Source organism: Mesoplodon mirus (assembly GCF_964341445.2).
Source record: "Mesoplodon mirus genome assembly, chromosome: 7".
NCBI lineage: Eukaryota > Metazoa > Chordata > Mammalia > Artiodactyla > Ziphiidae > Mesoplodon > Mesoplodon mirus.
In genome coordinates, this window is record NC_138983.1 from 96,920,180 (window position 1) to 96,942,222 (window position 22,043).

Below are 22,043 nucleotides of genomic sequence, written 5' to 3' on the forward strand. Positions count from 1 at the left end.
TGCCGTGAGCCCTTGGAAGTGTGCCTGCCTTGGCCCTAAGGCCTGACTGTGGGTGGGAAGTTGGAAGCACTAGGGCTATGCTTAGTTTGGGGGTGTTTTGTTGTTGTTGTGGGTTGAATGTGCTCTTGTGTATATCTACACGTCTCTTGGAGACCTCTCCATTAGCTAGAGAGCACTTTCTGGTAGTTAGCGCAGTTACTTGCAGGTGAAGTCCAAGGAGCACCCAGTTGGTTTCCCAAGAGCTGAGAGCGGGCGCCTGGGAGGACAGAGCAGATGTTGCACATAGTGTTGAGCTAGACCCCCTGTGGTTGAGAAAATAGTCTCCTTGCTTCCAGCAAACGCTGGAGGTGGTGGGGGAGACCCCTAACCCCAACTTTTGGGTTAGGGTTGAAAAAGTAGACTCCCGCTTCCAGCAAATGCTGGAGATGGGGGTGGCGGGGTGCTGCTGCACCCGCCGTGGAGGGCGGGGCTCCGAGCCCCACCTGTGAACTTGGCATCATTTCCAGCAGCCTCCCTTTGGGACCAGAGACGTCAAAAGACCCTCGTTGGTCCTCTAAGACAGTTTCCATTTTGGTTTGGTGGCTCTGAGGCCTGGGCCAAGGGGCACTTGATCCATACTTTTTTAGGCTACCTGGCCTTTGATTGCACAGGAAGCCTTGGGAATGTTTAGGGTCGGATTTGTTTTTTTCTTCAAATGTAAATTTCAATATGTAGATTCCACAGATCACCAGTGTTGATGCTGAACATTGTGACAAGTAGATGAACGCTTTCAACTTTGAATCCAACTTTCTGGGATTTCTCTGGGCAGAATTTTAAATGTTGGGATGATGGCCCAGTTGGGAGATGTGGCAGCTTCAACCTTTTAAAATTGAAGGACAGTTTGCTTAAGCAGATAAGGGTGTGGTTTGGGAGGGTTTTCCTGAAGTTTTGTCTTTAGCATTCTTGGTTATTTTCTTCTGCTTAGCCAAAGATACCATGTGCAGTATAAAGGCTGTCTGAGCTTTATGTCATGATAATCTGGTTCTGGAGGTTTAGAAACACACTCTGGCTTCAGATCCGCGTTAAATAGATCACTTGGCCAAAGATCTCAAACCTTTCCCTCCTGGGAAAAAGGCTTCTATTTCTTAGGCTAAAACGCCAGTGTGCAACCACATGCTTGTGCCTTTAGTGGTGATGGTTAAATTTTCTATGAATTGAATAAGTCATGTTTTTTAAAAAGTTAATGAGGCATTTAATTAACTCACAACGCCGGGCTTATGGCCTTTATGGTTACATTTTGCGGGTAGTGGCATTCGGTTTATAGCCGCTGAACAGAGAGCTGTCCGACAAAAGCAGTTTGACTTTGCTCGGGAATGGCTGGGCTGCCCTTCAGACACTCCCGTTTATTTCTAGCGGAGAAAATAAACCAAGGAATGTGTTGCGTCGACAGACTCGCCCCGCCTCTTCACTGTCAGTTAGAGAAAGTGTTGGTGGCGACGGTTGCCATCCATTTAGAGGCCATCACCCTCCTAGCTAGGAGAGTGTAGTTAGCCCACTTGACCCCCAACAGAGAAGGCCTGTGGGATGCTCGTCACAGCTGGATTGCATCCCTCTAACTGGGGCCCTCTTGGGCCTTTTGAATCTTCCCAGCTGACCAGGTACCAAAGACCTGAGTTATAGGTCTAGTACTTCATGTTAATTGAACTTGGGGTTTAATATCTCTGGGCCTCAGTTTCCAAGTGTTGAATGAGGATAGTACTACCTTCCTTTCCTGCTATCTCCTGGGTTCCTGTGGGTGACAGAAGACGTCCTCATCTGGGGAAATGAGAAGCACTGTGTAAATAGTGGGATCAACGTGGTTGAGTTAGGACAGCCCGTGGCCAAAAGTCTGACCTGGCCGTGGGGCTACTGCTGCCTTTGCTGCCATCTTCCAGGAGAAGAGAGTTGACTTACCCACCAGCTTGGACGGCCTTTCATTTCTAGGTACCCTTGAATCTGCCCTAGTAGTGATGAAGGTTTCCAGGTGAAGGCCATGATTGTCACAGCAAATAAACCCTGGGTTGAGTAAATTGATGTGTGCACAGCAGTTGGTGGCGTTCAGACCTGATCCCAGAGCCACGTGACAGGGCCTCTCCCTGGCTGGGGCACACAACTCATTAGCTTGCAGCCGTCCACTCAAGTCTGGCTAGTGAGGGCCTGCTAAAAGCGCAGCAGCTTCATGCGGTATCCTGGATACCAGGGCTCGGGGCAGGTGGCCTGGGAGCCCAGAGGATTGTGGGCTTTCTGGCAGGTTGGGATGTAAACGGAGAAACGCATTCGTGGGCGTGCCTTTTCTCTTCCTCCTCTTGTTTTGGAAGGGAGCTGCTGCAGTGACCTGAAGTAACAGGGCACCGATGGCCAGGTTTACCAGCATGCCCCATTGGGTTCACGTGGTAAGCAAATGGAACATTCTAGTTCGCTCCCAAGTGAGTGGTCACCTTTGATTGGCGTGTCCTCCAAAGGGCATAAAAGGCTTTACAGAACCCATCTCGCACTTATGGGCGGCTAGAATGACGCCCTTTTTGGGTTTAACAGATGAGTTACCTGAGAGATGTCACAAGGAGGCCTGTTCTGACCCCATCGCATCCCCCCTTACCCTGCAGACCATGTGTTGGGCCACATGCACGTTCTGCCTACTCCCAGCTCTCAGAACCTGCCGGCTCTCTGCTGGGCACGACTTACCCAGTATAAACAGTATAACGTGTTTTCTGGTGGCAAATGCTTTCGATGTGTCTGAAAACTTTCTTAAGGTAATAAAACATTGAATAAGTTCCTGCTCTGCTTACTGGGAGTGGTTCATATTAATATTTTAACAAGCCAAAGAAAGAAGGTTAATAACAGTGATTCTAATGCACAGTGTTGACACAGAACATCTCCGGGGTGGGGGGTGGGGCGGTGACCATTTTATTTGATTCTTGAAATGTGGAGGTTGCAGCCTGTGGTGTATCAGGTTCCTGTCATTAACTTGGGGCAGAATCAGTCTAAAATTTTCATATTTACTCGAGAGGGTGGAGTGAGGCAAAATAGAGGGTGGGGTTATTGGAGGCATTTTGTGTCATTCCTCGAGGATGGAGGGGGAGAGCTTCTCTTTAACTCTACTTAACGTACAGACAAGAGCATCTGAGGCCCAGGTTCTGATTTGGGGTCTTAACAAGGGGCGCGAGGATGTAGCTGACCTGGGTGTCCCTGCTTCTCTAAGCTGGGGAATGTTCTCCGGCTGATTTAAGCTCTCTTTAAGTGTTGGTCATCCATACTTTGATCTAAACTTGTGTTATCGTCCACTGCCACTGACCGAACAGACCCATCAAGTGAGAATGGTCTGTGCTTGGCAATGTGTCATCTAAGATGTTAGCAGCCGTGACACCTCTGTACTGGTCACGTCGGCCCCTGGGCTGAGGGCTTTCATCGCTATCCGAATGCGTCCTCTCAGCAGCCCTGTGGAAGCTTGGAGAAGTTCAAGGGTAACTTGCCCATGGCCAGGCCACTGGTGCAGCAGAGCCTTAGACAACACTGTCTGCATCTCCAAGCCCGCCCTTCTCACGCACTCTCGCCCCCCACCAGGATGCCTGCCGCCTGCCCGCGCCATGGTGGGCTTTTGGCCCCGAGGATGTATGCCTTTGAAAGTGGGCACCGCCAAGCTATGGGGAGGTCACGCTTACAAGGTTCACTGTATCGTGGTCTGATGGTATCTCCTCTCCTCTCCTCTCCTCTCCCCGTAGGAAGTGGTCTTGTACTGCCTGGAGAACAAGATTTGTGATGTGAACCACCGCGACAACGCAGGTTACTGTGCCCTGCACGAGGCTTGTGCAAGAGGTTGGCTCAACATCGTACGACACCTCCTTGAATATGGCGCCGATGTCAACTGCAGTGCCCAGGATGGAACCGGGTCAGTGGCGGTCTTGCTCTTGGCCTGGCCCTGCTGGGGCATAGGCAGTGGTTCTCAGGGTGTGCGGGGAACCCCAGAAGGAAAGATGGAGAGTGAGTGCCATGTAAGCACACTGGTGGCGGAGTCCTCTAGAATGGAATCGGACAGATCTTTCTGGCAAATTTACATAGAACTTTAAAAGTCTGTGACGCTCTTATGGACAGAAGTCCCTGAAAATGTTGAGCCTGCATGAATAATCAGGGGTGTTCTCTTTTAAGACCCTGGACTCTTCACCAGCGTCTGTTGAATCTCAATCTTGAACATATATGTGAGTTGAAAGTTGCAGGAGTACAGACAGGTCCAGTGGCAACTGGCTTGATAGGACCTGCCGTGTCCACCCACATCCCCGGGCCTGGCCCCCACTCTGTCCTTGACCTCGGTTTATTGGCCAGAGGCCCAGGTCTGAGTCAGCCCAAGCATCTTCCTGGTTGTACCTGGGATGCCACCACGAGGCAGGGCACTGGGGCTTTCCTGACGGTCATAAAATGAGCAAAACCGTAAGGTATTTGGTGGTTCATGGTTTCCAAATAGCATCCTTTCTGGATGGGACTGTGAACAGTGTTCCTGACCCCAGTGGACACGAGCAGGAGGACTCTGTATCCTCCTGAGAACTCGCCCTGCCTGTCGACTGCTTCTGGGCGAGAGGGTTGATCACTTATCTCCAAATTGGTTTCAGGAGAGGTTCCACTTTGCCCCTAGTTTCTTTTTTTTTTTTTTTTTTTTCTTTTTGCGGTAGGCGGGCCTCTCACTGTTGTGGCCTCTCCCGTTGCGGAGCACAGGCTCCGGACGCGCAGGCCCAGCGGCCATGGCTCACGGGCCCAGCCGCTCCGCGGCATATGGGATCCTCCCAGACCGGGGCACGAACCCGCATCCCCTGCATCGGCAGGCGGACTCTCAACCACTGCGCCACCAGGGAGGCCCTGCCCCTAGTTTCTTTTACAAACTGCACTTTTTGGGTTTTGTTTGTAATGGTGTAACAATGGCTTGTCGTATCTGCTTCCGTGGTGCTGGGGTTCTTCCCCCCAGCCCGCCGTATGTTACCTTCTTACAGTCTGTCACTATTTAGTTCATTGGAAACGTTTTCATCGTGGCCTGAGTTCCTCCTTGGGCCATGCATTAAGAGAGATTTGCATTGAAGAATTAGGCCTGAGATGGTCCCTTCACCTGTCCCGTAAAGGGTTATGTGTTGAAATAACAGAGTAATTTGTCGCAGCGACCGTACACTCACCTCCTCGGTGAAATAGCGCGCCTACGAGGCTTGGCCACACACGCTCGATTTTGCCCCGTGTCCTTAGAAGCAAGCGTCGCGTGCACAGGTGTAATCCCCCGCACCTCTCCTAGGCCTCTCCACGATGCTGTCAAGAATGATCATCTCGAAATTGTCCGCTTGCTCCTCTCCTATGGTGCCGATCCTACCCTGGCTACGTACTCAGGTAGAACCATCAAGAAAGTGAACCACAGCGAACTTCTGGAGAAGTTCTTAACAGGTACAGCAGAGGTCAAGACACGGTCTTGTTGAAGCATCTAGACGGTGACTTCACAGCCTTTCACCTGGGTTCCCCCTACCCCCACCCCCCGTTTACTCTAAGTGACCCTTTACTGGGAAAAGCGGCCCAACGTTAGTCTGTCAAAGAAGAGATACATACTTTGAGTTTTGCGAGGTGGGGGGCTGGAAAACTCTTAGCTAGCCAGGCTAGCTTTTGTTTGGCAGGCTGGGGCGGTGAGGCGGGCAGTCCCTCAGGAAGGCGGGTGGACGCGTGGGGAGGTTTCAGTCAGATACCTGGAGGCGTGTGCAGTGGGACTTGTCAGGAGGTGACACCAGTCCCAGCGTGAGATGTTCCCAAACTCCAGCAGCATTTGCCTCTTACCAGCAGGCGTTATCTTGTTTCTCTTTCTCTCTCTCTCTCCCCCTCTCTCTCCAGACTGTTTAAGTAACCTGCAGGCTCCTGACGACGGTAGCCCCGGTTGCTCTTCGGAGTTCTCTGGCAGCTGTGTGTGCTGAGCAGCCTTGTTCGTTTCAGTTGGGCTTGTGGGGGTGGGGGTGGTGCTGTGAGCAGGACTTGCTTGGGAAAGAATTTTTCCAGGGTCCTTTTTGGCGAACAGCTGGAATCTTGCTCCAGCTTACTGACCTCTCTCTTGTTTGCCCCCCCGGTTAGAACCAGATGATGAAAGTGGTTACGATGTTTTAGCAAATCCCCCAGGACCGGAGGACCGGGATGACAGCAACGAGGCCTATGGTGACCTATTGGAATCTGAATTTTCCCAAGACCCCCTTTTGCCGTGTTATAACGTCCAGGTGTCCGTCGCTCAGGGGTGAGCGTGGCCAGCGTGTGGTCGAGAGCCAGCCCAGCTGCTCTGTGGGGTGGCAGGAGTTAGAAATCCCCTTCAGCAGATGAGGGTGGCTGGGTTGGGGGGTGAGTGAATTCCTCACCAAGTGTCCACCGACCTCACATAATGCAGTGGAACTTTTCCAGAAAAGTTTGGGGGGTGGGAGGGCTCCCCAGCCAACTGCCCTCATTGGAACACACCCCTAGAGCCCAAAGGACACGGGAGTCAGCGACTGCAATTGCAGTTTCAGTCAGTAAACTCTTGGGGAAGGGATCCTCCCCAAACGGCTACCATAGGGGCCTTCCAAGGCGCGTGAGGTCCACGGGACGATACTGATGTGTACCCTCTTCTCGTATAAGATTAGAGAAAGCCGTATGTGGCACCTGGGATCTTATGTGTCTTCAGATTTGCTTAGATCGAGTCTTGTCCCCACGGTCGGGCCACTGTGCCCCATGACCAACCCTTCGGAGTGAACACATCAGGAGACCTTGCTCTGCTGTGTGTTGACCCCGGTGCTTAAGGAGTAGCATCCTCCTTGGACTCTGAGGCTGGGAACGTGTCTGCCTTTGTGGTGACATTCTATTCGGGATAGAGATGATAAAGCGTGGCAGGATATCAGGAAGGATTGTACCACCTCCCTTCTCGAAAAATCCTCACTCCCGGCAGCATTGAGGGGCGGGTTGGAGGTGTGGGAAAGGAAAGGAAAGCCAGGTGACCTCGAGTGTTTCTCATGCTCTCTCCGTGAGGGCCGGAGGAGAGGAGAGGTCCAAGAGGTGTTTGCCATCTCCCTTGGGTTGGCATACAGACTGGTTTTCCCTAGTGACTAGAACGGGGTGCACTTACTTGGAGAGGGGTGACCTGAGTTGTGACCAGAGCCAAGGCAGCACTGTGGTGGCCTGCAACGAGGCTCATTCAGGGGCGCTGCTCCTGCTTTTGTCTAAGTTGGCTGATCCGCCCTAGGTGGCCTCTTAACACATGCACATGAGTCCAGAGTTCCCCCGCTAGAAGTAGATCTTCCGGGCTTCCCTGGTGGCACAGTGGTTAAGAATCCGCCTGCCAGTGCAGGGGACACAGGTTCGAGCCCTGGTCTTGGAAGATCCCACATGCCACGGAGCAACTAAGCCCATGCGCCACAGCTACTGAGCCTGCGCTCTAGAGCCCGCGAGCCACAACTAGAGAAAGCCCGTGCGCAGCAACAGGCCCAACGCAGCCAAAAATAAATAAATAAATAAAATTAAAAAAGAAAAAGAAGAAGAAGTAGACCTTCTAAGGACAGTGAGAGGTGGGGTGGGGGTGGGGTAATCAAAGTGGAAGTAGCAGGCCCTTTCACCGCCAGGAGACGGGTAGTTCATAGTTGGGAGCGCCTCTAATTTTGCTGGAAACTCAAACCACTGTCCTTTCTCTTGTGTAGGCCTCGTAACTGGCTGTTGCTCTCAGACCTGCTCAAGAAACTGCAAATGTCCTCCTGCATATTCCGCTGCAATTTCCCAAATGTGAAAATCGTCACCATCGCGGAGGCCGAGTTCTGCCGGCAAGTGTCAGCAAGTCTCTTATTCTCTTGCCCCAAAGACCTGGAGTCCTGTAATCCAGAAAGTAAGGAGCTCTTAGATCTGGTGGAGTTCACGAACGAGCTTCAGACTCTGTTGGGCTCATCCGTGGAGTGGATCCTCCCCAGAGACCTGGACTCAGACGACGACTGGTGAGCTCGCCGGGGCCCGCCGTGTACAGTGTGTCATGGTGTTAATCCTTGTGCATATGTGTCCTAATACGACTATTTCTGTAAAGAAAGGACACTATGAGACACGACTCCAGTCGGAAGGACTTCAAAACATGTTTTTTTCTTTTTAAAATTTTAAGTCAGTTTTTATGAAGTTGTTAATAAAGTTTCTTTACTTTTCAATGTACACATGCTTCGGAATATGTTTGTTTTTACTCGGAACAATTGTTTCTTTTCTTTTTTAAGGAGAAAAAAAAAAGGCAAAGGAGCTCCACACTTTGACTTAATTTCATACAAAGCTCCGACGACAGAGGCCATAACTGTTGAGAGTTGCTTTTGGGGCAAATTAAACCAGTAAAATTTTAAACTCTTCCTGCATATTAAAGGGATTGAATAAATTGGCCACTTTGGTGCACCTGTGTCCTGCGAATTGTCCAGTTGGAGATGGAGGTTTAGAAAGTGAGTTTCAGTCTTGTTTAAGTCTCTTCCCATCAGACTGGTCTCGTGATTTCCTACACACCATGTTACTTCCTGTCTACCTTGCCTTGGTGTTGTTCATGCCTGGATTGTCTCCTGTACCTGCTCAAACCTTGGTCCATTCTCGTTTGTACCATGGAAGTTTGTCATGCTGGATACTGTCAGAACTAATTTTACTTAAGTTTGCGTTAAGGTGCAAAGCACACGTTTTGTATATTTTCTGTTTTTTGTGTTTGTCTATATTTTATGGTTTCGCTTCAAGAAATATTATGGGACGGGAAATAGCAAGATGTAAAGAGCAAAAAAGTCATCATTCTCTTTCAATTGTTAGAACATCTATCTGCAATCATAATTATGATGCCCTGTGGTATGTGTTAAAATAGGAAATACACGTAACGTCCCGTAGGAGCAGCAAACTCAGTGGTGTTGGTGAGGGTGTGTCATGGAAGTAATCACAAAGCAGGTGACTGTTGGTTGGGGTCCTGCAACATTAGTGTGCCTTCCCTGTGTCCAGTAGTGGTCTGGAGGGGTCAGGAAGCCTGCCTTTGAATTTGAGGGAACAGAGGGTTTGAGGTCCTCTCTCTTCTACTGCTCTAGTACACTGCATAGCAGCAGTATACTGGGTTTATAGTTGACGTTGAAATCGCTGATTGATCATTAAGATTGGGATGTATCTTTGGAAATGAAAATAGGAAGAATCGTATGCTTTTTCTTTTTTTTCTTTTTTTTCCTATATCTGAAAAAGTATGTAGTACTTTGCTGAGTGGTTGGGAATAACGTTTGCAGTATTCAGTGTATTCAGTTTTAGTATCTAAGTAGAATTAAACTGTTGCTGTAAACTGGAATAGCGCTTTGTTACTGACAAGTTTTAGAATGCATCTGTTCGTCAATTACCTGTTTGGGAAGATTGTAGTTAATGATTTTGAGAATGTGGCTATAAACCTCCAACTGACTCAAGAAAAGCAAATAAGTCAAGATTGACAAATGTATAGGCTCTTCATCTTATTGTGTGTGTGGGTTTTTTTTTTTTTCCTTTTAGTTATTTGTCAAGGTATAAAGAATTCTATCACACGTAAGACAAGTTAAGTAAACTTAACGGGGTGTGTTCTGACATGGCATGGAGCAGATCCCATGGCCTAGATCTTAAAGGTGATTTTATGTTTAAACTTTCATGAAAACATATGTGATTGAAGCACATTAATACATTGATACAGAGGGCAGTTAATTTTTGTCTTTTGTGTGTGTGTGTGTGGTACTGTTGTGGCCTCTCCCGTTGCGGAGCACAGGCTCCGGACGCGCAGGCTCAGCGGCCATGGCTCACGGGCCCAGCCGCTCCGCGGCATGTGGGATCTTCCCAGCCCGGGGCACAAACCCACGTCCCCTGCATTGGCAGGTGGACTCTCAACCACTGCGCCACCAGGAAAGCCCTAATTTTTGTCTTTTAATACATGTGAGCGCAGCTTTCATTTTGCTGAAAGAATATGACCAGTTTTCAGTTTGGGATTCTACCATTTAGTAAAGATAGTCCACTTAATTTTAGAAATAAGAGATTTAATATATAATACCTAATAATACTTTTATGTATGTTTTTTTACTGAAAACTTTTATTGTAATACTGTGAAGAAACTATGCCATTTTAGTCTTCAAGACTTAAATGAATCAAGTGTTTATTAGCTGTTGTAGTTTTTAAACTAATAAAAGTCAGTACATCAGCAATTTGTAAATACAGTTTTTAAAATAATGCCTTAACAACTTTACAGTGGTTATAATGACTGTATTTAGGCCTAAAGTTAGTTAATAATTTGACATGAAGGCTTTTTAATAGTTTGATGGTGCAGATCAGGGATAGGTAAACTCTGGCTGGTGGGCCAGATCCAGCCCGTCGCCTGGCTTTGTAAAGGAAGTTTTTCTGGAACAGAGTCACACCCATTGTTTACATGGTAGTTGTGGCTCCTTTCACCCTACACCAGTGGGGCAGAGTAGTTGCAACAGAAACTGTATAGCCCACAAATCTGGAAATGTTTAAATTTAGATTTTAAAAATTGAAAAATTCTTTGAGCCTGTACAGGGCAAGTCCATTGACCCCTGAGGTAGAAAACAGTCAGGAACTTGGGTGCGGAAGCCAAATGACCTAGGTTCAAATCTCCTTTCTCCCATTTCTTTTTTTTTTTTTTTTTGAAATTTACAATCAACCATTTTTAAGTATGCAGTTCAGTGACATTAAGTACATGCATAGTGTTGTGCTACCATCACCACCAGCCATCCACAGACTCTTTTAATCATGCAAAACTCTGTACCAATTAAACAGTAATTCTCCATTTCTCCCCCTTTCCCAGCACCTGACAACTACCATTCTTTTTGTCTCTATGAATTTAACTACTCTAGATACCTCATATAATTGGAATCATACAATATTTGTTCTTTTGTGACTGGCTTATTTCTCTTTACATAATGTCCTCAAGGTTCATCCATGTTGTATCATGTGACACAATATCTTTACTTTTTAAGGCTGAATAATGTTCCATTGTATGTGTATACCACATTTTGTTTATCCATTCATCTGTTGATGGACACTTGGGTTGCTTTTGCATTTTGGCTATTGTGAATAATGCTGCCATGAGCATGACTGTGCAAATATCTCTTCGAGAGCCTGCTTCCAGTTCTGGTAGAAGTGATCTGTCAGCCACTTTTGGTAGAAGGATGGCCCACTGTAGACACCAGGAAAATTTTTTCGACCACAGCCATATCCGTAACTGGTAATTCCCATTTCAAAATATCGTTTACGTTCTGGTAAGTAGCACATTAATGGTCCACCACTATCACCCCTGCAAGTATCAAAAACTCCATCTTCATCACCTGCACAAAATGAAGTGTAAGGAATTATATCCCCATAGCTCTTGTCAGAATTACAAAAACTTCGAGAAATATAATGCACTTCTGCTTCGTGTAATTTTTTTGTAATATTACCTTCTTCTTTTGTTCTTCCCCATCCACTTATAAAACACTTCGTGTTTCGGTTCAGTCTTTGGAAAACACCAAAAGGTAGACAGATAGGCTGAATATAATCATTATATCTCACTGCTTTCTTTAAATGAAAAAGCGCAATATCATTTTCATAAGATTCCACATCGAAGTCTGGATGGATAATGATCGCTTTAACTTTCATCATCTTGGAGTGTGGCTGACGCCCATCTATGTTATTAGTTCCAATCACAGCTCTCCACATTACAGGATCTCTATTTTTCATCAACCTTATTTCTCTTTTTAGTTGGGGGTCATCTGTCTTAGTTGTCTGAGATGTAAGGGTTACGGGAGATGTCATCACCACGGTTTGTGGTAGCGAAGTAGCTGAAGGTGTGGTACGGATCTGATATGTCTGCATATCTCCTGATGCAGTTTGTACAACCACCTGGTTGCTGGGCACAAGTATTTGCTGTCCATCAGAGGTCTGTGCATACTGGAGAATTGTTGTACCTTGTTGAGTACTGCCTGAATTTGTCATGGTTAATGTCTGAAGCCCCTGTACTCCATCTGTGCCTGGACTGGCCAGCTGTAAGGCTCCATTTGGGGCAATGGCAATGTACTGTCCGGTGCTAGTCTGATAGATGGGAGTTGAAACAGACATAGAAGTGACAGCAGAAACTCCAGGATTTTCTCCGTCTCCTTTTCTGCCCCGTGTATCTTCAGAAGATAGGTCTTTCAAAATTTTTCTGTAAGATGGGCGCCGTGCTAGGATCCCGTGGGTTTTCTGTGAGGAGCCTATGCTGTCAGATGAGTCCTGAGACTCTTCACTTTCTGATAAAGATGATACCGTTTGCACGTGTGGTGGGTGAATTACAGAAGACTGAGCTGTCTGGATGACCCCCTGAACCTGTACTTGCTCTCCAGGAAGAGGTACAATTGTCACTGGCGCAGATCCTCTTAATGACATCTGTTGAGGAATATGAGAAATATGAGCTCCCTGAACTGTTGAACCAGACTGAGGTGCTGTCTCTGAAGCGTTATTCTTGTGAGAATCTTCCATAATCAACTGCGGTTCCTTTTTGCTTCAGGAGCTCTGTCCCCACTGCTCCCACACGTGTTTTCGGAGGCCAGCACCTGCTCGGGGTGTCAGGAGACCGCTCGGTGTGGGGCAGTTTTCTTCGGTTGGGGCGTCGCGCTCAGCCCTTACTTGCTGTGGCCTAGAGGTGTCGTCCTCTCCGGCCTTGATCCACGCCTGACCTGCCCGCCTCTTGTAGACAGAGTGAATTCCTTTCTCCCATTTCATAGCTAGTGACCATGGGCAAATCACTTAACCTCTACGCCTCATTATGAGGTTTAAATGCACTTATTTGTATAAATAGTGCCTGGCACATACTAAGCACTGTGTAAGTGATTGCTGTTGTTTCTGCTTGGAGCTTTAATAAGTTATTGTTAATAGAAAAATGACACTAATGATTTTCCTTTTAGAGTAACAAAGGCACTTTGAGTCTTTTACTTTTTCAGGAATGTAATAAGACTTTTTTCATTGACAGTCAGTGTTCCCTGTTACCAAAATTTACTTTATGAACATAAAGAATTGAATGTCTTCAAGACAGTAGTTTTGCTTAAATGTCAAACCATTATTTTCCCAAGGCACATCAAACTGGCTCTGCATAGTCCAGGCCTCTAAAGCTTGTGTGCACACCCAAGGTAGCATGTGAGATACATTTTGTAAATATAGTTTTTAAAATAATGCTTGAGACTTCCCTGGCGGTCCAGCAGTTAACACTATGTGCTCCCAATGTAGGGGGCTTGGGTTCGATCCCTGCTCAAGGAACTAGATCCCACGTGCCTGCCATAACTAAGAGCCCACATGCCACAACTAAAAGATCCGGCATGCTGCAACTAAAGACCCAGCACAGCCAAACAAACAAATAAATAAATACATAAATCTTTATAAAAAAATAAATAAAATAATGCCTTAGGAGTTAGGAAAAGAAAATATGAGAACATTTTTACCTTTGTATTATTTTTAAAAATCTGTGTAGTTTATCATGTACATAAATTCTATGTATGGAACTTTGTGTATATAATTTGTTAATAAATAAGATGCATATTAAAAAGTTTTCTTATGGTTTGCCCAGTGAGGTGTTTGGAGGCCATTGGAGGACAGGATGATGAAATATAGGGCCTCAGCAAAGATAGGATTTAGAACCAATTCCCTGACTTAGAAGATAAGGAAAATAATTCATAGACTGTAATTGAGTTGTCCAACTTTACATAAGTGTTCAGAAACAGGAAATGCAGTGGCTAGAATCTAATCACTGACCGAGCAGAATCTGGGTCACTGGACTGGTAAACCAGAAGTGACTGTTGAATTTCTCAGGTTGATGCTCCTGGCATATATGCTTGATCTGTGTGTGTGTGTAAATCTCTGACAGAATAAGCCATACTCAGGCACACCCTGTTTCCTTATTCAAGCATCTTAATTTCATCCCATTAAATCTTTGAAGTATCAGACTACCAGAAGGCATGAAGAAACCTGGGCTGAGAGTCTTCATTCCAGGAGACGTGATCTTGACTGCATGACTGGTTTGAGGCGCATCACTCTGAACTGCAACATGCTCATTGGTGACCTGGGTGCAAGTGCTTTGGCAGAATCTCTTAGTGAGGATTTATGGCTTAGAGGGAAATTCTAAAATTGAAAATACTGAATTTTTAATATGAAATATGCTTAGCTTTTGGCATGATACTATTGTGATAGGATTTTTTAAAGCCTCATTGTACTGATAGCTTTTATTTTGCTTTTAAACTTTCTCTAAGAGTTGCATATATCCTTTATAGAAAATACAGAGTAACAAGAGAACAATTACCTATAATTTTAATACCCAGATATAATCACCGTTCATTTTGACGTATATACTTTCAGTCTTTTTTTTTCTACAAATATATATGTACACTTAGGGATTACAAAAATAGAATTGTAGTATACCTGCTATTTCATATTCCTGCTTTTTTCACTTAATGATGTATCATGTAGTATTGTGTCGTATTGATGTCCCATAGTTTAATTGATTCTTTTTTTTTTTTTTTTTTTTTTTGCTGTACGCGGGCCTCTCACTGTTGTGGCCTCTCCCGTTGCGGAGCACAGGCTCTGGACGCACAGGCTCAGCGGCCATGGCTCACGGGCCCAGCCGCTCCGCGGCATATGGGATCCTCCCAGACCGGGGCACGAACCCGTATCCCCTGCATCGGCAGGCGGACTCTCAACCACTGCGCCACCAGGGAGGCCCTTAATCGATTCTTTGCAATTCTATTTAGACAGTTTGCTTTTCCCTGTCAGAAACAATGTGAATACGTTGTATATACATCTCTGTGTCCATCGGGATTACTTCTGTAAAATAAGGTACTACAAGTGGAATGACTAAGTGTGACCTATTTTTAAGACATTTGATACACATGGCCAAATTACCACCCAGAAAGGCTATGCCAATTTGTAGTCCACCCCAACAGTAGATGCGAAGCCTGCCTCTCACAAACACTGGCCTGTAGCACTTGTAAAAAAATGTAAAACTAAAAAAATGAGTACCTCTCCATTTTCTATGCAAGTGGGATTACTCCCAATTTTATAACTTTTTTCAATTAATTTAGTATGAGCATTTTAGCAAGTCAGTAAATTTGCATCTCCTGCATCATTTTTTGTGATTGTTCAGTATTCCATTATATGAATATGCCACAGTGCACATAGCTTATCCATTCTTGTATATAAGCTTTGCCCAGTTTTTCAGTTACAAATAGTACTCTGATATATATCCTTACCTATATCTCTGACTATTTCTTTTGGTTAAATTCTTAGAAAGAGAGTTGTTGGATCCAAAGGGTATAGACATTATTTAAAGGCTTTTCTTACAGAATCTTGGCTTCATCTGATAGGAGAATAACCACATTGTGTTTTATTTTGTATTCATTTGATTGACTGGTGAGGTTTACTGGCTGTTTGTATTAATTTGGCTATTTGGTTAATTATACCCTGTGTCCATTCTTCTGTAGTGAGAGCTTGTAAGGGTTGTATCATATCCTGTCAGATCCGTATGTCTGACTTGCTATTTCTGTGTGTCATGGGGGTGTTGAAAGACTCCAGTTATTTTAATGTGATGGTCCACACAACACTTAAACAAAAGACTCATGATAGTTTCCTTTCATGTAATAGTTTTTAATCCCTGGGCTTTAGTGATGATCCCTTTGGTTTAAATGAGTAGGTTGTTCAGCCCCAGAACTACTAGAATTCATGATCCGTTTTTCTGGTTTTTGTCTGACCTTTTACTGCGAGGGTTCTTGACCATCATACTTTCATGATAGGTTTTTAGTATGTATTCTGTATTCACACATTGTTGAAAGTTTTTATTATTTGTATCCTCTTAGACTTGTCTTTTTTTCCTCTAAAACTAACAGTTATTACATTTCTTCTATTTTGTTTTCCCCTTTGAACTAGTTTCAAGTGTGATTTGGAGCTGAAGATCATGATCAGAAGAATGCAGTGCATTTCTGAGCTCCACCAGGTTTTGCTTGTGAGGTTTACACGCCCCTGCCGCCCTTGCTAATTATGAACTGAGATTCATTTTGTGATGCTTTTTGCTCATAGGTTATATACAGTTATTCTTCAGTTCTGTAATTGTAAAATATGTTGTCTGATTTATTGGTACTAAAGCCAGGGTTATTGCACATCCAAGAAGAGGTTTTTAAATTGGATTATGCATTATGTGTGTGCGTATATGTTTCTGTTTTTTTCCATACCCAAAATTACAAACCTGCCATGACTTGTCTTGTGCAGGACTCTTCCACACGTGAGAAAACGAGAGTTGTCTATATGTTAAATCTGTAGAGTTAGCAAGTGACCTTTTGTCTTTCATCGAAAAGCACTTGACCTGCAGCAGTGCGGCCTCACCAGTGAAGGAGCAAAGGCTTTCCTAAAGGCCCTTGAAACCAACAGAACTCTGCTCGTTCTGGATATAAGAAAAAATCTGCTTGTTGGTATGTGGTCACTTTTTTTAAATTGATAAACACATAGCAAAACAAAAAATTTCAGGTATTGACAGTTTTTTAAAACTTAATGTGTTTAACTTTCCTCATCATATACAGTGGGCCCTTGAACAACGTGGGCTTAGGGGTGTCGACCCCTACGCAGTTGAAGATCTGGGTATAAGTTTATAGTCAGTGGTTCCACATGTGTGGATTCAACCAACCTTGGATCATGTAGGACGATAGTACATATGTATTGAAAACTATGCGTGTGTCAGTGGACCCGTGAGGTTCAAACCCATGTTGTTCAAGCTTCAACTGTACTTTTCTAGTGTTGCACTTCCCTTATGTTTTTAGCAGCTAAGGTACTAATTAAAGTGAATTATACTTGTTAATTTTTCTTATCTCTACTCTGAATAGAGGTGAACCTAGATACTAAGCCTGCTTCCACCAAGAGCATTCTTTCTTTCCTGTGCAACCTCTGAATTCTTGCCAGGAGTACTTTATTCATTTGTCAGATTCACAAGTAATTTTGTAATCATCTTCTGTGTGCCAGAGACGGGTTTAGGGACTAGGGATAAAGCAGTGAACCAGACAGACAAAAGTCTTGCCCTCATGGAGCTTACATTCTAGTGAAGGAGATCAGATAGAAATGAGTAAATAGATAAGTCATATAATTTTAGAGAGTAGGAAGTGCAAAACTATCTTAATGTAAGGAGAGTGAGGGAGAGCAGGTAGGACTCCATTGGATAGATTTGTTAGGGGACAGCTTCACTGGAGAAGTGGCATTTGAACGGAGACCTGAATGAAGAGAGGAGCAAGCCATGGAAGATGTGGAGTAAGCACATTCCAGGACAAGGAGGCAATGAGTATGTAGGCATGTAGGTGGGTGGAGTATTTAAGGAAAAGCAAGGAGACCAATCTGGGCAGAGTACCGAGTGAAGAAGAGTGTGGTATGACATGAGGTCAAGGAGCTAGGCAGGGGTCTGCTCTTGTAAAGTCTTGAAGGCCAGAGTAAAGATGTGGATTATTCTAAATGAGTAGAGGGGTTTGAACTGGAAAAAGGCATGATCCAAATCGTATCTGAATAAGGTGACCTGGTATAGAGAAGGGACTTGGGAGGATAAAGAAGAGGAACAGGGGGCTTCCCTGGTAGCGCAGCGGTTGAGAATCCGCCTGCCGATGCAGGGGACGCGGGATCGTGCCCCGGTCCGGGAAGATCCCACATGCCGCGGAGCGACTGGGCCCGTGAGCCATGGCCGCTGAGCCTGCGCGTCCGGAGCCTGTGCTCCGCAACGGGAGAGGCCACAACAGTGAGAGGCCTGCGTACCGCAAAAAAAAAAAGAGGAACAGGGAGACCAGTTAGGAGACTATCACAGTGCTCCAAATAAGAGATGTTTATGGCCTAGGTTAGGTTGGAAGTTTGCAGCAAGTGAAAAGTGGTTGAATTCAGGTTGTGTTTTGAGGGTGTAGCTATCAAGACCTGCAGATAGATGTGAGGTATGAAGGAAATAGTACCAAGGAGACAAGTCGTTGACGATTATGTGTGCAACTGGGTAGTATCCCTTAGAAGAAGGGGGCTGATGGGAGGAGCAGCTTTTGAGGGAATATCAGGACTTGGTTTGTTATCTTGGATGCCCTGGTTTGATATCTTAGATGCTCTTTAGGTATCTAAGCGTCTGGACGGTGCTCAGACTGTACTTTGTATCCAAAGGTATCCAAAGCCACTTTAGATGCAAAATGTTTCAAGTTGACCTTTGCTGCTGCCCAAATAGTAGCCACTGTGGGCAGTCTGCAAGATGGCATCTTAGGTTTCTGAGGAAGAAATTAGAATACACAAAGGGGGAAATAAGTGTATAATTATATAATGTAGATTTCATATTTAAATGTATGGGAAAAGCAATAATTAGTTGGCTTTTGGTTTTAAATGGAAATAGCCACTCATTGGAAAATAATTACTCTAATTTCAATTCATTTTACTTTAGATCATTCTGTGATGAAAACAGTTACCAAAAAAGTTCTCCAGATGGAAGGAGTGCCAAGTCAGAGGTATATAACATGTTTCAGTTCTTTCGGAAGAATTTCTCTTTAATGGCTTGGTTTTCTTTCTTTCTTAAAAGAAAATTATCAAGGTACTTTCTGCCATCTTAAAACTAAGATTTGAGTCAAATCAAATGGCTTTTCTGTTTTTGAAAATGTTGTGTGATGCTTTAATTTAGGTTCCCAGATATGCAGATTGAAAACCTTTTAACTTTTTATTTTCTGTAACATATTATCGTTAGTCACAAATAGTCTTTTTTTTTGGTGATAAGAATGAATAGCAGGAGCAGCATTTGTGAAACCAAATCTAATATGAAACTGACTCTTTCTTGTGAGTAAATTTGAATTTTGAAACAGCAAAACAATAAGGTTTAATAAAAAGCAAAATAAATTTTTTATGTTTATGATCTGCCAATTTCCCAGAAAGAGTTTTGTGGTGACTTTAGTTATATACCAGATACATTAAAATCACCAGTGGACAACACATCTTTTATTCAGGTGCCCTCTGAAAGTTTTAAAACTTTGTTGACTTCATATCACTGAACGGTCCACTTTAAAATCGTTAAAATTATAAATTTTCTGTTTTGTGTAGTTTACCACAATTTTTAAAAAATGTGTTGTTTGAAGATTTTTGGGTTTTATAACGGTATTGTATTAGCATAAAAATGAAAAATTTAAAAGACCACCTCTAATCCCATTATCCTATCAAGCAATATTTACATTTTTATTTTCTCTTCCTGCTGTCTATAAACATAATTCCACATAGCTTCAATATAATTTGCCATTCTTATGTTTTCATGCTAAATTTAAATTCTGTGATTCATAGTTATACTTTTTACCATTGCATTCACAAGGTTTCATTGAGTAGGTCAATTTTTTAAATTGGTGAAAAATTGGAAATAACCTCAAATAAACTATTGTAAACATCTTCATAAATACAGCTTCTTTTTTTCTACTTAAAGTTGTATGTTTTTGATTCTCTATTCATCAACTTGCTTGGACAATAGTGTATTAAATAAGTTGTTAAGAGTGTTTATGAAGTCAAAAAAAAGCTTATGATCGTCTGCCCATTGTTATTTCAAGAGAGTGATATTTTAATAATCAAATAGTACATTCAAAGAAGTTAAGATTTGTGATATCACACTAATTAGATATTATTATTAAAAATTTATATCCTATGTAAAGCATTCTTAAAATAGCTACATTGACTTTTGCTATGATATTAGAAATGGAAAGATATATAAATAAAACATGTATATGTAAAACATATTAGGAATTCTGTAAATTTAGTACAGCACAATAGGGCATCATGCAATGAGAACAGTTAAACATTTTTTTTTAGTTAGCATGATTAAACAAAGTGGAAATGTAACTGAAGTATACAAGCTCATTGAGCTCTTTTAAGAGTAATTTTATTTCTTGGGCTTTTTTTTGTATTTGCCTCAGTTATTTGGAGACATAGAGGTAAGCCAAATCAGTATCTGGGTATATACCTAGATCCAGGTGAGTATAGGAGTGAAATAATGGTGTGAATTGTGTCACATTTATATTGTACTTATGTATGCCTAATAAAAGATGGGAGCTTTTATTAGAAATTTTTTAATCTCCTAACAAGAAAAGTGTAATTTAAAAAAATTTTAATACAAATGTATTTGCATTAGTTTCTGAAAGTAAAGGAAGGGTATACACATACAAACCATATGCATACAAACATTTTTTTTGATGGCAATGAAGTTAAAAAACACAATAAAATAGCACAAAATGAACTGAGCTCCTATATATTTTTAAGAGGCATGTAAATCACACAGGATCGTGTGGTGATTATCAATAAGCTACACTCTATGAAATATTTGTCCTCTATTACCATATACACTCCATTTTACCCTGCATCCTAATGCTGCTAAAATATAGTAGAAAGCAGCAGCATAGCACAGGGAGATCAGCTTGGTGCTTTGCGATGACCTAGAGGGGTGGGATAGGGAGGGTGGGAGGGAGGCTCAAGAGGGTGGGATATGGGGACATGTATATGCATATGGCTGATTCGCTTTGTTGTGTAACAGAAACTAACACAGAATTGTGAAGGAATTATACTCCAATCAAGATCTATTAAAATAAATAAATAAAATAACATAAAATACAGTAGCTGTGAAGGATAAATATAACCATTTTAACCTATGATGTTTGTTTTCAGTAAATTCAAGTTAAATATTTAAATGTGAATTTTAATATATGGCTTGTTCTAAGTAAAATATTAACACGTAGGTCTAGTTTTTGCAACCAAATGTTTCATATAAAGATACTTGCCTCTTTACTACTGAAATATAGGGTAAGTCTCCACATTTCACTCTTTCATCCAGTGGGTTTCATTTGTTTTTTTTTCTGTTTTCTATATGAAATCAAAGGAGCAGTGAAGGTTGACAGGCTTATAGGAGGGTAAAATTGACTCACCTACCCCCCAGCAACTTGCAGCCTTATAACTTGTATTGTTTTTACATAGAAAAATTCGTCTTAAATTTAACTTTTGGTCTACTTCTGAAGATTCTGTTTGGCAGAAGTCATGGGTATATCTGTGTTTCTGTGTCCTTGAGATTCAGAAATGCCAAAGGTGTTCTACGATTCAGGAAACTTGAGTGTTTCTGCATGATACATAAAATGTATCATACTTTGGGATCTTTTTTTAAACTTTATTTTTGCATTTCTGCACATCTCAATACTTTTGTTTTAGTTAAAATAACTTGTTACTGTAGAGAACTTATATTTTTAAAAAATGCTGGCTTATGTAAAACCTTTGTACAAAACCGATCCTCTTTTTAATGGGCTTGGCATCATTGTCAAGTGCCTTTTTGATTCCTTTCGACGTGTGCACGTGTGACAGTTGCTCTGTAGACCTTTGGTGCATCTTGATTCCTTCTTTTCATGCTTTGTCAAACGTAGTCTTGGCCGCAAAGAAGCCTGTAAGTAATGGAAGGAAACACTCTGCTGGTAAAGAATGCTACCCTCCTGAAGCGCTACCACCTGGAGTGTCTGGTTTCCGGCCATTGTGTCCTGCAGAAAGTGCAAAAAGCAACAGGTAACCTGTTTGCATTCCCTGTCTTTTTCAGTCATTTAGAGTTCTTTATTTTGGAACTTGTATTATGTGGGTGGTCTCTGGTGCTTTGTGTAGAGGAAAAAAAGTAACTCACACATGGCTTGGCTTCTGCCTAATGAGCCCTCTAAGGAAGAAAAATTAAAAGTAATTGGGAGTTTCAAGTTGTTTCTCAAGTGTCACAACAGAGGTAACTCCATGGGAGTCTTGAGGAGACTAAAATGATCTCACATGATTGTGCATGTGAGAAAAGTTTGATTAAAGGCAGGTGTAGTTGAGCGAAGCCCTACAGCACAGAAGTAGGAATTTGGATACGTACGAATGGGAAAAAAGACATTTTAGGCATGGGAAATAGTTTAATGCAGAATGGATGAAAAATATGCATTAGAGCTATTCTAAATGAACTGGCTTATTAACTCAGTAAATCAGATTTAGTGAGTCAAACTAGCATTACCTGATTTCTTATCCAGGGG

General features: G+C 43.2%; 3 protein-coding genes, 1 long non-coding RNA gene and 1 pseudogene across 5 annotated transcripts in view; 2 read left to right on the forward strand and 3 right to left on the reverse strand.

Moving 5' to 3' along the window:
- The window catches only part of LOC309808075 (BCL-6 corepressor-like), a gene marked incomplete at its 5' end in the record, with an annotated part of 18,927 nt that extends 10,571 nt beyond the window's left edge, over window positions 1-8,356 (forward strand). Inside the window, 4 exon segments of the mRNA XM_082628082.1 lie at window positions 3,738-3,904; window positions 5,285-5,430; window positions 6,100-6,256; window positions 7,683-8,356. Of these exon segments, the coding sequence (XP_082484208.1) occupies window positions 3,738-3,904; window positions 5,285-5,430; window positions 6,100-6,256; window positions 7,683-7,974 (762 nt within the window).
- Window positions 1-22,043, reverse strand: part of LOC309808894 (centrosomal protein of 78 kDa-like) — a 981,446-nt pseudogene that overhangs the window by 428,889 nt on the left and 530,514 nt on the right. The gene's annotated exons all lie outside the window — the stretch shown is intronic.
- Window positions 1-22,043, reverse strand: part of LOC309807680 (interferon regulatory factor 6-like) — a 445,413-nt gene that overhangs the window by 35,763 nt on the left and 387,607 nt on the right. The window lies entirely within an intron of this gene.
- Window positions 11,062-12,681, reverse strand: LOC309808076 (uncharacterized protein; the record flags this gene model as incomplete). The annotated part of the gene is made up of 1 exon (XM_082628083.1): window positions 11,062-12,681. Exon 1 carries the CDS (start codon window positions 12,487-12,489, stop codon window positions 11,062-11,064), a length of 1,428 nt encoding a protein of 475 aa, XP_082484209.1. The 5' UTR covers window positions 12,490-12,681.
- On the forward strand, window positions 16,307-21,649 carry LOC309807720. Its single transcript, XR_014294662.1, has 3 exons — window positions 16,307-16,457; window positions 18,431-18,494; window positions 21,420-21,649. It is a non-coding gene; the product is annotated as an uncharacterized lncRNA (long non-coding RNA).